General features: G+C 43.6%; 1 protein-coding gene across 2 annotated transcripts in view; it reads left to right on the top strand.

Annotated features, from left to right (window-relative positions):
• LOC137355287 (serine/threonine-protein phosphatase 2B catalytic subunit beta isoform) overlaps positions 1 to 14241 on the top strand; it is a 107017-nt gene that overhangs the window by 44937 nt on the left and 47839 nt on the right. For both annotated transcript variants that reach the window (XM_068020246.1, XM_068020247.1), the window contains exons 2-3: positions 10129 to 10329; positions 12518 to 12642. In XM_068020246.1, the coding sequence (XP_067876347.1) occupies positions 10129 to 10329; positions 12518 to 12642 (326 nt within the window). The remainder of the gene's footprint in view (positions 1 to 10128; positions 10330 to 12517; positions 12643 to 14241) is intronic.

Raw genomic sequence — 14241 nt, 5'->3', positions numbered from 1 at the left:
AGGGAGTGCAGCGAAGGTTTACCAGACTGATTCCTGGAATGGCAGGACTGACGTATGAGGAGAGATTGAGTCGATTAGGATTATATTCACTGGAGTTCAGAAGAGTGAGGGGAGAATCTCATAAAAAGCCTATAAAATTCTAACAGAACTTGACAGGGTAGATGCAGGAAGGATATTCCCGGTGGTGGGGGAATCCAGAACCAGGGGTCATAGTCTAAGGATACGGGGTAAACCATTCAGGACTGAGATGAGGAGAAATTTCTTCACCCAGGGAATGGTGAGCCTGTGGAATTCACTACCACAGAAAGCAGTTGAGGCCAAAACATTGTATGTTTTCAAGAAGGAGTTAGATATAGCTCTTGGGTTTAAAGGGATCAAAGGATATGGGGCAAAAGTGGGAACAGGTTACTGAGTTAGATGATCAGCCATGATCATAACGAATGGCGGAGCAGACTCAAAGGGCTGAATGGCCTACTCCTGCTCCTATTTTCTATGTTTCTATGAGACATGGAGGCCCTAAATGTCAACTATCGCACCTGGGAGTCACTAGCTGGCAAAAGAGGGAAATAGTGACACATCCTGTGGACTGGTGTGCAATACCACAACTACAGCAGCTTGGCAATAGGCGCCAATGTCAAAAAACAACAACTCACTATGTCACATGGCAGCTTCACATGCAGCACTTGTGCCAGAACCTGCCTCTTAATGATTGGCCTTCACAGTCGCCAGCAAAGGTGCACCAAGAGAAAACACCCCGCCTAAATGGATTAAAAACAGAAAGTGCCAGAAATACTCAGCAGGTCAGGAAGCATCTGTGGAGAGCGAAGCAGAGTTAACGTTTCAGGTCTGTGACTTTTAAAGGTTAGAAAAGAATTAGGTTTTAAGCAAGTGAAGGGGGTTAGGGTGGTGGGTGGATTTGGTGGGGAAGAGAACAAAAGGGAAGGTGTGTTATAGGGCAGGTGAGAGTAAGCAACAAAGTTGTACTGGGACAGAAATGAAGAGTGTGTTAACCTAAGTGGATTGTTTGCTGCGAATCCATCATCTTTCATAGATGGAAGGATGCTGACCAGACATTTCAAAATACTTCACTGGCTGTAAAATGTTTTGGACCATCCTGAGGTGGTGAAAGATGTTATACAAGTGAGTGTCTTTCTTTCAAGAGACCACAGTCAGATTTCATTGTCATAGGGTCAAAATCCTGGAACTCCCTATAGTACAGCATTATGGGAGTACTTTCAGCATATGAACTGCAGAAAAAAAAAGCCTACCACCACCTTGAGGGAAATTAGGGGTGGGTAACAAATGATAGCCTTACCAGAGTGAGCCACCGTCCCAAAGAAATGATTTTAAAGAAGTTGCTGCTTGAAATTGAATTATTAGTTCATTTTAGTCTAGCACCTTTGCATTAAACGCAAGGCAGGCACTTTGGACGTGCCTGCTGTAAAGAACAAAGAGCAGTACAGCACAGGAACAGGCCATTCGGCCCTCCAAGCCTGCGCCGATCTTGATGCCTGCCGAAACTAACAAACACCTTCTGCACTTCCAGGGCCCATATCCCTCTATTCCCTTCCTATTCATATAATGTAATGGCTGCTCACGTGAAACTGAGGCTAAAGGGGCATTGTCGAGGTGCAGGAAGGGATTCTTTAGTTTGCATGTAACTTTTTTATTTCTTGGGCTATGGAATCCCTGGCTAGACCAGCATTTATTGCCGATCCCTAATTGCCATTGAGAAAGTGGTGCTGAGCCACCTTCTTGAACCACTACAGTCCATGTGGTGTAGGTACACCCACAGTGCCATTAGGAAGGGAGTTCCAGGATTTTGACCTAGTGATAGTGAAGGAATGGCGATATATTTCCAAGTCAGGATGGTGAATGGCTTGGAGGGGAACTTGCAGGTGGTTCCCATACATTTGCTGCCCTTGTCCTTCTAGGTGGTAGAGGTCACAGATTTTAAAGGTGCTGTCAGAAAAACCTTGCTGAGTTGCTGCAGTGCATCTAGTAGATGTTACTGTGCGTTGGTGCTGGAAGGAGTAAATTTTGAATGTGGAGGGTAGGGTGCCAATCAAGTGGGCTCCTTTGTCCTGGATGGCCTTGAGCTTCTTGAGTGTTGGAGCTGCACTCATCTAGGCAACTGGAGAGTATTTCATCACACTCTTCAGTTGTGCCTTGTAAATGATGGATAGGCTTTGGAGAGTCAGGAGGTGAGTTACTTGCCGCAGAATTCCCAGTCTCTTGTAACCGCAGTATTTATATGGCTGCTGCAGTTCAGTTTCTGGTCAGTGGTAACCGCCCCCACCCCCCCCCCCCCCGCCAAAAGGATGTTGACAGTGGGATATTCAACAATGGTAATGCCATTGGCTGTCAAAGGGAGATGGTTGGACATTCTCTATTGGAGATGGTCATTGCCTGGCACTTGTGTGGCACGAATGTTACTTTCCACTTATTAGCGCAAGCCTGAATGTTGTCCAGGTCTTACTGCATTTCTACACGGACTGCTTCAGATCTGAGGAGTCGCAAATGATGCTGAACATTGTGCAATCATCAGCAAACATTCCCATTTCTGATGACCTGATGGAGGGAAGTTCATTGTTGAAGCAGCTGAAGATGGTTGGTCCTCGGACACCACCCTGAAGAATTCCTGCAATAATGTCTTGGGATTGAGATGATTGACCTCCAACAACTACAACCATCGTCCTTTGTGCTAGGTATGACTCCAACCAGTGGAGAGTTTTCCCCCTGATTCCCATTGACTCCAGTTTTGCCAGGGCTCCTTGATGCCATACTCGGTTAAATGCTGTCTTGATGTCAAGGGCAGTCACTCACCTCACCTCTAGAGTTTAGCTTTTTGTCCGTGTTTGGACCAAGGCTGTAATGAGGTCAGGATCTGAGTGGCCCTGGCGGAATCCTAACTGAGCGTCAGTAAGCAGGTTATTGTCGAGTAAGTGCTGCTTGATAGCACTGTTGATGACCCCTTCCATCACTTTGCTGATGATTGAGAGGAGGCTGATCGAGTCGTAATTGGCCGGGTTGGATTTGTCCTTTTTGCGTACAGGACATACCTGAACAATTTTCCACATTGTTGGCTAGGTGCCAGTGTTGTAGCTGTACTGGAATAGCTTGGCTAGGGGCGCAGCCAGTTCCACAACACAGGTCTTCCGTACTATTGGTGGAATGTTGTCAGGGCCCATAGCCTTTTCAGTATCCAGTGCCTTCAGCTATTTCTTAATATCACGTCAAGTGAATCGAATTAGCTGAAGACTGGCATCAGTGATGTTGGGCACCTCAGGAGGAGGCCGAGATGGATCATCCACTCAGCACTTCTGGCTAAAGATGGTTGCAAATGCCTCAGCCTTGTCTTTTGCACTGATGTGCTTTGCTCTCCCATCATTGAAGATGAGGATATTTAGGGAGCCACCACCTCCTGTTTAATTGTCCTTCACCATTCATCCCTTGATTGTGGGATTGCTTAGCTCTATCACATGCTGCTTCCGCTTTTTGGCATGTGCGTAATCCTGTGTTCTAGCTTCACTAGGTTGACACCTCATTTTGAGGTATGCCTGGTGCTGCTCCTGGCATGCCCTCCTGCACACTTCATTGAACCATCTGGGAGACTTTGGTCCTGATATTGATTATTCAACGAACATCCCAAACTTGATGAACCCACAGATTCACAAGGGAAAAAACAAGAATTACAGCATGCACATGTAGAATATTACACAGTTCATGGCGCTTAGAAGATGACGGCCCTTCCCTTTTTCCATAGTTGCAGGCAGGATGTTTGTTGAGGTTTCTTTACTCCATGGTAGTAGAAATTTCTAACCTAGTTACGCAATGGGCATTTTAGAGGCTGTTTTTATGCTGATGTCCTCTCCCATGCTCAAAGCACACTAAGCAGATAGGCTGGATGAGGGTTTTGCTATGGACTGTCCATATGACCATTATGACCAGTTATGGCAACAACTGGTGGAGGGACAGGGTGGGGGGGTGTGGTGGGGGAGTGTGTGCTAGTGCTTTCCAGTTACCTCCTCACCTTACCCCCTGTTCAGAATGACATGCATAACTTATCAATAAGATTAATGTTGTCCTATAACTGCCAACTACCCGTCACTTGTCCTTCCCATCTTTTTTGGCAAACAAATTGGGAGTGTATGCAATTGTTGAAAAGTAATTTGAGTTTGGTATGTAGTTTTATTTTGTAATGGTCAGAATATTTGTTCTAATAATAATGATGTAAATTTACATAGTGCCTTGTCGCATCCTCAGGTGTTCTCAGATGCATCTCATCCAATGAACAACTTTGAAGCGTAGTCACTGTTATGTCAGCCAGCACATCAGCCAATTTGCCAAAAACAAGATCCCACAAGCAGCAAATGAGACAAATGACCAGTTAATAATTTTTGGTAGTAATGGTTGAGGGAAGAATGTTGGTCAGGATGCTGGGAGAACTCCCTGTTCCTCTTCAAATAGTGGCATGAGATATTTTGCATCCACTGAACAGGTAATTGGGGCCTCCATTTAATGACTCATCTGAAAGATGGAACCTCCAATAATGTGTACTCACTGAATACTTCACTAAGGTGTCAGCCTAGGATATGCTGCTTGAGCTCGAGCTCGCACTCAGGATCTCCGAGCTTGAGGGGCAGCTGGAATCACTGTGGAGTATCAGGGAGAGTGAGAGTTTCCTGGATTGTACGTTCCAGGAAGTGATCGCCCCAGAGGCGGTGTGAGTTCAAGATTGTAGATGGGTTGTATCTGGAAGAGTCGGAAGTGCAGGGGAACAGGCAGTTATTTCTGTAACTGTCATTGCTTGTCCAGTGTGGTATGTTGCCTCCCTGGTGCTAGGGTAAAGAACATCATGGAGAGGGTTCAGAATATTCTGCAGGGGAAAGCAAGTGACCTTGAAGTTGTGGCACACATCAGTACCAATGATATAGAACAGGTATGGAGGTCTTATGGTCAGACTTTCAGGAGGTATGGAGAATGATGAAAAGCAGGACATCAAAGTAATCTTTGGATTACTCCCAGTGCCAAGTGCTAGCGAGAGTAGAAATAGGAAGATAGGGAGGATCAATGAGTGGCTTGAGGCATGGCGCAGGAGGGAAGGCTTCAGATTCTTGGGACGTTGGGATCAGTTCTGGGGCAGGAGAGACCTATTCAGAAAGGACAAATTACACCTCAGCTGGACTGGGACCAGTGTCCTCAAGTTGAGGTTCACTTGTATGGTTGGGGACAATTTAAACTAAATTGGCAGGTGGTGGGCACCAAAATATAGGAGTAGAAAAGAGGAATAAGGTGAAAAAAGGAGTGAGAGCATTGGATAGTACGAGAGAAGGAAGTAGTACCATATTAGAGAGGAGCAGACCAAGAAGGACTATGAGGAATACATAGGCACGGTTAGAATGCATGTATGTAAGCACACACGGTGCGGTCAATAAGATTGGTGAGCTACAAGCAGAAATAGCCATGTGGGAATATGATGTACTGGCAATAATGGAAACGTGGCTAAAAAATGGTGAGGACTGGGCACTTAATAATCAAGGATGCAAAGTGTTCAGAAAAGATAGAGAAGGAAAAAAGGGTGGCAGTAGTGATTAAGGAAGACACAGTGGCGCAGTGGTTAGCACCGCAGCCTCACAGCTCCAGCGACCCGTGTTCAATTCTGGGTACTGCCTGTGTGGAGTTTGCAAGTTCTCCCTGTGTCTGCATGGGTTTCCTCCAGGTGCTCCGGTTTCCTCCCACATGCCAAAAGACTTGCAGGGTGATAGGTAAATTGGCCATTATAAATTGCCCCTAGTATAGGTAGGTGGTAGGGAAATATAGGGGCAGGTGGGGATGTGATAGGAATATGGAATTAGTGTAGGATTAGTATAAATGGGTGGTTGATGGTCGGCACAGACTCGGTGGGCCGAAGGGCCTGTTTCAGTGCTGTATAACTAACTAACTAACATTGTAGAGTTGGAAAGAGAGGATATCCTTGATGGCGCAAGGACAGTATCCATTTGGTTAGAGTTGAGAAGCAAAAAGGGCATGATTGCACTACTGGGGGTATTCTATAGGCCTCCAAATAGTGAGAGTGAGATAGAGGAGCAAATCTTCAGGGAAATTGCAGAGATGTGCAAAAATTAGAGTGGTAATATTGGGGGACTTCAATTATCCAAATATAGATTGGGATAATGTTTGAGTAAAGTGGAAGGAGGGGGAGGAATCTTGACCAGTATGTTCTGGGAAGGAGGCATTGCTGGGGAATGAGGTGGGCTAAGTGGACCAAGTGTCTGGCGGAACACTTGGGTATGAGTGATCATTCTATCATAAGGTTTAGATTAATAGTGGAGAAGAGCAAGGAACAATCTAAAGTAGAACTTTTAAATTGGAAGAAGGCTAACTTCATTGAAGTGAGGGGGGATCAAGCCAGGGTAAATTGGAACCAAGATTGGCAGGAAAAGCTCATGGACCAATGGATGATCTTTAGGCGGAGATGTTTCAGATATCGGCTAGATATATTCCAACAAGAGTGAAAGGTAAGGAACCAAAGCCAGGGCTCCTTGGATGATGAGGGAAATCAAGAATATGATGAAACAAAAAAAGAGGGTGCATGATGCATTTCAGGTGAATCCTTCAAATGAGAACCAGGCCGAATACAATAAGTTGAGAGGGGAAGTGAAGAGGAAAATAAGACCGGCAAAGAGAGAATATGAGAATAGACTGGCAGTTAATATAAAAGGGAACCCAAAAATCTTCTACCAGCTTGTAAATAGTAAGTGGCTAGTAAGAGGCAGGATGGGGCCTGTTAGCAGCAAAGAGAGTGATATATGCTTAGAGGAGTAGGATAAGACTAGAATACTTAATGAGTACCTTGTATTGGTGTTGACCAAGGAAGAGGATGCTGACAAAGTATCAGTAGAAGCGGAGATGGTAGAGGGAATGGATGGGGTGAAAATTGTTAGGCAGGATGTATTGGAAAGGCTGGTTATGCTTTGAGTGGATAAGTTGCTTGGTCTGGATGGCTTACATCCCAGGTTGATAAAGGAAGTGGGAATGTAAATAGTGGAAGTGCTTCTCTAATCTTTCAATCTTCCCTGGCGGCGCAGTGGTTAGCACCGCAGCCTCACAGCTCCAGTGACCCAGGTTCAGTTCTGGTTACTGTCTGTGCGGAGTTTGCTAGTTCTCCCTGTGACTGCGTGGGTTTCCACCGGGTGCTCCGGTTTCCTCCCACAGGTTGATAGGTAAATTGGCCATTGTAAATTGCCCCTAGTATAGGTAGGTGGTAGGAGAATTAAGGGAAGGTGGGGATGTGGTAGGGAATATGGGATTAATGTAGGATTAGTATAAATGGGTGGTTGATGGTCGGCACAGACTTGGTGGGCCAAAGGGCCTGTTTCAGTGCTGTGTCTCTAAGGGGATTGCAGCGTGACAAATATGATGCCCTTATTTGCAAAACGGTGTAAGGACATTCTTAGTATCTACAGTCCTGTCAGTTTAACGTCAGTGGTAGCTAAGGTTTTAGCAACAATAATCAGGGAAAAAATTAACAGACACTTGGAGAGGTTTGAGTTAATTAGGGAAAGCCAGCACTGAATTGTAAAAGGCAGATTGTGCTTGTCTAATCTAATTGAATTTTTTGATGATCTAACAGAGAAGGTTGATGAAGGGAATGTAATGGATGTTGTCTATATGGATTTTAAGAAAACGTTTGACAAAGTACCACATAAAAGGCTGGTTAAGAAAATTGTGGCTCATGGAATAGGAGGGTCAGTATCCAGTTGGATAAAAAATTGGTTTAAGGACAGAAAACAGCAAGTTGTGGTGAATAGTTTTTCAGACTGGAGGATGGTATTAGTGGAGTTCCCCAAGGTTCATTGCTAGGACCACTGCGTTTTGATGTATATAAATGACTTGGATATTGAAATACAGAGTAAAATTTCAAAATATTTGCTGGTGGTAACAAACTTGGAGGTGTGGCAGATGATGAGGATCAAATCGACTGCAACAGGACATAAATAGGCTAGCAGAATGGGCAGACAAGTGGCAGATGCAATTTAATACTGATAATTGTGAGATGGTGCCTTTTGACAAAAGGGTAGAGAGAGATTTAATGGCACAGTTTTACAGAGTGTACAGGGATTGAGGGACTTGAGGGTTTATTTGCATAGATCTTTGAAGGTGGCAGGACGTATTGAGAGTGGTTAGCAAAGCAAATGGGGTGTTTTTTTTGTTCATTCATGGGTTTTGGGCGTTGCTGGCTAGGCCAGCATGTATTGCCCTTGAGAAGGTGGTGGTGAGCTGCCTTCTTGAACTGCTGCTGTCCATGTGGGGTAGGTACACCCACAGGGCTGTTAAGAAGGGAGTTTCAGGATTTTGATCCTGTGACAGTGAAGGAACGGCGATATAGTTCCAAGTCAGGATGGTGTGTGGCTTGGAGGGGAACTTGCAGGTGGTGGTGTTCCCATGCATTTGCTGCCCTTGTCCTTCTAGGTGGTAGAGGTTGCGGGTTTGGAAGGTGCTGTCTAAGGAAGCTTGGTGCGTTGCTGCAATGCATCTTGTAGATGATGCACACTGCTGCCACTGTGCGTCGGTGATGCATGGAGTGAATGTGTGTGGATGGGGTGCCAATCAAGCGGGCTGCTTTGTCCTGGATGGAGTTGAGCTTCTTGAGTGTTGTTGGAGCTGCATCCATCCAGGCAAGTGGATGTTCCTTCACACTCCTGACTTGTGCCTTGTAGATGGCGGACAGGCTTTGGGGAGTCAGGAGGTGAGTTACTTGCCACAGGATTCCTAGCCTCTGATCTGCTCTTGTAACCACGGTATTTATATGGCCACTTCAGTTCAGTTTCCGGTCAATGGTAACCGCCAGAATGGTGATAGTGGGGGATTCAGTGATGGTAATGCCATTGAATGTCATGGGGAGATAGTTAGATTCTCTCTTGTTGGAGGTGGTCATTGCCTGGCACTGTGTGGCGTGAATGTTACTTGCCACTTATCAGCCCAAGCCTGGATATTGTCCCAGTCTTGCTGCATTTTTACGTGGACTGCTTCAGTATCTCTGGCGTCACGAATGGTGCTGAACATTATGCAATCATTAGCCAACATCCCCAATTCTGACCTTATGATTGGAGGAAGGTCATTGATGAAGCAGCTGAAGATGTTTGGGCCTAGGGTACTACCCTGAGGAACTCCTGCAGTGATGTTCTGGAGCTGAGATGATGGACCTGCAGCAACCACAGTCATCTTCCTTTATGCTTGGTATGACTCCAACCAGCAGAAAGATTTTCTCCTGATTCCCATTGACTCCAGTTTTGCTAGGGCTCCTTGATGCCATACTCGGTCAAATGCTGCCTTGATGTCAAGTCTTTTGTCCATATTTGAACCAAGGCTGTAATGAGATTAAGAGCTGAGCGGCCCTGGCAGAACCCAAACTGAGCGTCACTGAGCAGGTTATTGCTAAACAAGTGCCGCTTGATGGCACTGTTGATGACACCTTCCTTCAATTTACTGATGATTGAGAGTAGGCTGATGGGGCGGTAATTGGCCATGTTGGACTTGTCCTGCTTTTTGCGTACAGGACATACCTGGGCAATTTTCCACATCTTGGCCTTCATAAATGGAGGAATAGAGTACAAAAGCAGGGAAGTTATGAACTTTTATAAAGCTCCGGTTAGGCCACAACTAGAGTTTTGCAATCCAGTTCTGGTCACTACACTTTAGGACGAATGTGCGAGTCCTTGAAATTTGCAGAGGAGATTTACCAGAATAGTTCCATGGACGAGGGATTTTAGTTGCAAGGTCAGGTTGGAGAAGCTGGGCTTGTTCTTCTTGGAGCAAAGGAGATTGAGGGGAGATCTCTTAGAAGTATGCAGGATTATGACAGCTTTAGATAAGGTGGAGAAAGAAAAGCTGTTTCCATTAGCTGATGGTACAGGAACTCGGGGACGAAGATATAAGGTTTTGGGCAAGAGATCTAGGGTAGATGTGAGGAGGTGCTTTTTTACACAGTGAGTGTCAGAATATACAATACTTTGCGTTGCTTTTGATTTTTAGATCAATATTGTTCATCAATGCTAGTTGTCATCTGTTTTTATTCAGAAGCAATTGACACATTTTACACTGCTCTGTCTCTCCTTCCTGTAGCTGTCCCCTTTCCACCGACGCACCGCTTGACATTTGAGGAGGTCTTCGACATCAATGGCAAACCTAGGGTGGACGTTTTGAAGAATCATTTGATTAAAGAAGGTCGGGTAGAGGAAGAAATTGCACTTAGAATTATTAATGATGGAGCTGAAATCCTGCGAAGAGAAAAGACCATGATTGAAGTGGAAGCTCCAATAACGGGTAAGGTGTCAGTTCGCTTCTGTGCTATGGAGAACTGTTTTTTACACTGGAATAACCTCTTGCTGATTAAATATTTTCCATTCCTTCTATCTGCTTCCTCTCACCCCCATTGGAAACCTAGCTAAGGCAAAACTCAGTTGAAATAGCTGATCTATTTTAATGTGCTACCCAGTGCAGTTATGAGGTGAAGTGGCTCTGGTGTGTTTGTGTGAGGCACATCTTCAGGCCTAAGAATGCTATTCTGGAATTTGGCACCTTTTCTAGAGTAAATCATTAAACTTGAGTTTACTGTTAAAATTCATTGTTAGTGCTCACCAGATGGCCTAGTGGGTGTCGGAACTACACCATACAAGTCAAAAGGTCCCAGTGTTGATTGAGGGCCGGTGCAGACTTACCGGACGGATAACAGCCAGGACAACAGTTGGCCTCTGTTCGTTGTGTGAGGCAGTGAAAAATGCAGTCAGATTTTCGTCCCCTGTTCTGTTATTCCCAAGACATTGATTTGACTGAAGATCAATTGAGATTCGGATCAGGCTCGGCTTTGATGTTTCCCATGGTTGAATAGCTTTCTAGCACTAATCAGCAAAACGCACATCTGTTTGAAAAGGAAAACATTTCAGGGCTACGGGGAAAGAGTGAATTGAGTGGAAATAGTTGGTTAACTCTTTCACAGAGCCGGCACAGACACAATGGGGCAAATGACAAGCTATACGATTCTATGCCTTCATCTTCAGAGGTAAACATGCACACAGCACTGATGTAATCCGCCTCCTAGCTCTGATACATATTATAAAGAGTTGTAAAATTTCAAACACATTCATATTTGTGCACCATTCTCAGCACGACTGAGCATTGTTCTGGTCAGGATCTGACTGAAAAGTTGTTGATGGTGACAGAAAATGCCTCGCTGTTCCTTTTCTTGACAGTCAAAGCAAAAGGAACACACTGCGAAGTATGCCTGATTGAAATTGATTTGATTTGCAAGTTTTTCAAAATGTAATCAGATTCTTGAAGCAATAGTACATTCCCTTCCCATTTTGGTTTCAACAACCTGCATCTCCAAATAGCTTGTATCCTGAGTGTTGTGTGAGCTAGGGTTTTGTACATTCTGCTCTCCATTGTATGTACAGTAAGGTTTAAATGCTTTTTCTTGCTAAGTGATCGCTGAAGCAAATTTAGTTGAGCTGGATTATCAAGCACCCAGGTTAATCAAAATTGTTAATGCGGGCAGCTGACTGGCCACAATTTCCATTCCGTGCCATTTCTTTTTAGCTCTCCATAGATACCACCAAAGGTAGGTTTAAAAAGATAAATAATGTAAGTTGGAAACTTCAAAATAAAACCAGAAACTACTGCAAGTATGGAGCAGATCAGCAAGTACTTGAAAGAGTAGTTAACATTTTGGATGGCACCCTAAGACTTAATGTTTTAAATGAATCTATATTGCGCACTTGTGTCAAGCCTGCCACTGTGGGAGTTTAGTCAGGTTTAGGAGACTGAAGAACTTTTTTTTGCACAAAGTTAGATTCCTAGTGAATTAAGATCTAATAAAGCTGGGGAGATGCAAAATACTGCACAAAAAGTCAATATTAGCCTGTGTTTTGACACTCTAATTTTTTTCTTCTTGCTCCCAGCTTAGTTGAGAAGTTAGTCAGCAAGACCGATCACTGCAAGGAACTACAGCAGGTGCTGTAGTTCAGCTAATAGTTTTAACTATTTAGCTACCATAAAATTAAACTGTTAGTATAAGTGATTTATGTAGTCGCTCTTCTCACTGCTGAACATGCAGAATCTAGATTACGTCTCTCTACCTAAGCAAATATTGACTGATGCCTGATTAAGCAGAATTATAATTTTACAGTAAAATTGTCCAACAAGCACCAGCAGCCTGAAGGTTAATATTGCATTATCCATTTTATTTCAGGCTAGTTTTATCATTGTTTCCATGCTGTGAAGTTTGCTGCTTTAAAATGGAAATGTCATATGTAAAACCAAAAAATTACATGATTCTATTTAAACATTGGGATTTAAACTTTGTGGCTGTTTGTGGTGTAATATTTTTATGGCATTTTAACTTCATGATTATTTAAGCCATAAAATGAGTGGGTTACTTTTCTGCGCAGTAGATATTCTGGTGTTTTGATAAATGTTGGTTTGAGTCTAAAATCTAGCTGTTGTCGTCTTCTAGTATGTGGTGACATTCATGGTCAGTTCTTTGATATGATGAAGCTATTTGAAGTTGGAGGGTCACCAGCCAGCACCAGATACCTCTTCCTTGGCGATTATGTGGACCGAGGGTATTTCAGCATAGAGGTAAGCAGGACTCTGAAATCAAGTTGTCAACAGACTTTGCTTTACCCAATTGTTAGGGAAGAAGGAAGATAGGATAAGAGAACTGTTAACAAAGCGCTTGAATATTCATTGTTGAATTTGGGCATGTATCAGTCTCTTTTGTTCCCTTTCCAGAACAAATTATTTGTATGTTATCACGTAATGCTAGATATGATCAAATATTGACCGTATTGTTTTGTTAAAGCCAACTGGCTTTGTACTGCAATTCAGCAGCATAAAATGTTCAGTTGCAAAACAGGATACCATATTGGGGCATTCATATAGAAGTATATGTGCCCTTAAATATGAAGGCTGTTTTCAGTTCCTGGTCTGCACTGCATTAGTTAATCAGAGCCCAGGTGACGGGCAGATTGCTGTAGTTAGCCTGGGTGGACCTGGGTTAGGATTCTTGCTGCTGATTGCTGTTTAGTGACTCCTACAGACGTGCATGTCAGACAAAAACAGGGATTGAGTTTGCCCGTTATTTCCACAGTAGTTGAATAGCCTGCAGTCCAGGCTGACATGAAGAGTAACTGGTCAAGAAAGCTGGGTCTTGCTACCACCTGTGGATCCTGTACCCCAGCAAGAGGCAACTCTTCCAAAAGTGGAGATGGAGTGGCAATATTGGTAAACGAGGGAACACATGCTGATATAGACAAGGAAGGAGTACCAAGTCAATATGGTTGGAGCTGCCCACAGACTTTTTACAGGCTTTTAAGTGGCAACCCATGGTATTTAGAGATCCATTTTAGCATGGTACTGTGAACAGGGTAAGCAACAGTATGGCTCTTCAACCAATCAGATTGAAGAATTGTCACTAATAGGCTAAACCTGGAAGTATAAATTAAAATGTTTAATTCATTCTCGAATCATATACGGATAGCACAATAGAGAGGGAAAGAAGATGTGATTGAGAGAGAGATGAGACAGAAAGAGAAAGTATAACTTTTTAAAAAAAAATTCCAATTATTAATTTCTTAAGGAAAGAGACTTTGCACTTGTAAAATTCAATGTTCAGGGCCAGAGAGATTGTTTGACAGTAATTAGTACTTAATTACTCCATTAAAAATTCACTTGCACCTTATACAGCAACCCTAGCTACTTCTGGTGTGTTCAGTGGGTAAGTACAGCAACTGCACACCCTTGCATGTATTTTAATGCTGAGTTTCTTGCCAGTTTAGCACAGTTTGTGGAGGAGCAGGGCAAATTGGACCACAGCTTCCAGATTTATGCTTTTAACTGCGCATGTTGTTATGACTGAGGTGGAAGGAGTGCGCTGTCTTCCTCTAGTTCCACTTTTCCACAGGACACAACATATATTTAAATGTTTACCCAGTTACCGATACGGTCAATCACATACTCTACTCTTTATCCCAGAATAAAATACACCAACCAGGTTTCTTTGGTAAACAATAACATTATCAGTTTATTGTAAAACAAGACTTATCCAATAAAGATGCAAAGCATTAACACACAGATTGAAATATGAAAGTTTGCAGAGTGTGCTTTCTGGCTCAAACAGTGATAACACTTGATAGGGTACTGTTCTGCAGACTGTGCTGTGAACAGTCAGCCTCATCC

This window comes from Heterodontus francisci, chromosome 42 (assembly GCF_036365525.1).
Source record: "Heterodontus francisci isolate sHetFra1 chromosome 42, sHetFra1.hap1, whole genome shotgun sequence".
Classification (NCBI taxonomy): Eukaryota; Metazoa; Chordata; class Chondrichthyes; order Heterodontiformes; family Heterodontidae; genus Heterodontus; species Heterodontus francisci.
The sequence above is the reverse complement of the archived record's forward strand: the minus strand, read 5'-3'. Positions and strand labels throughout refer to the sequence as shown.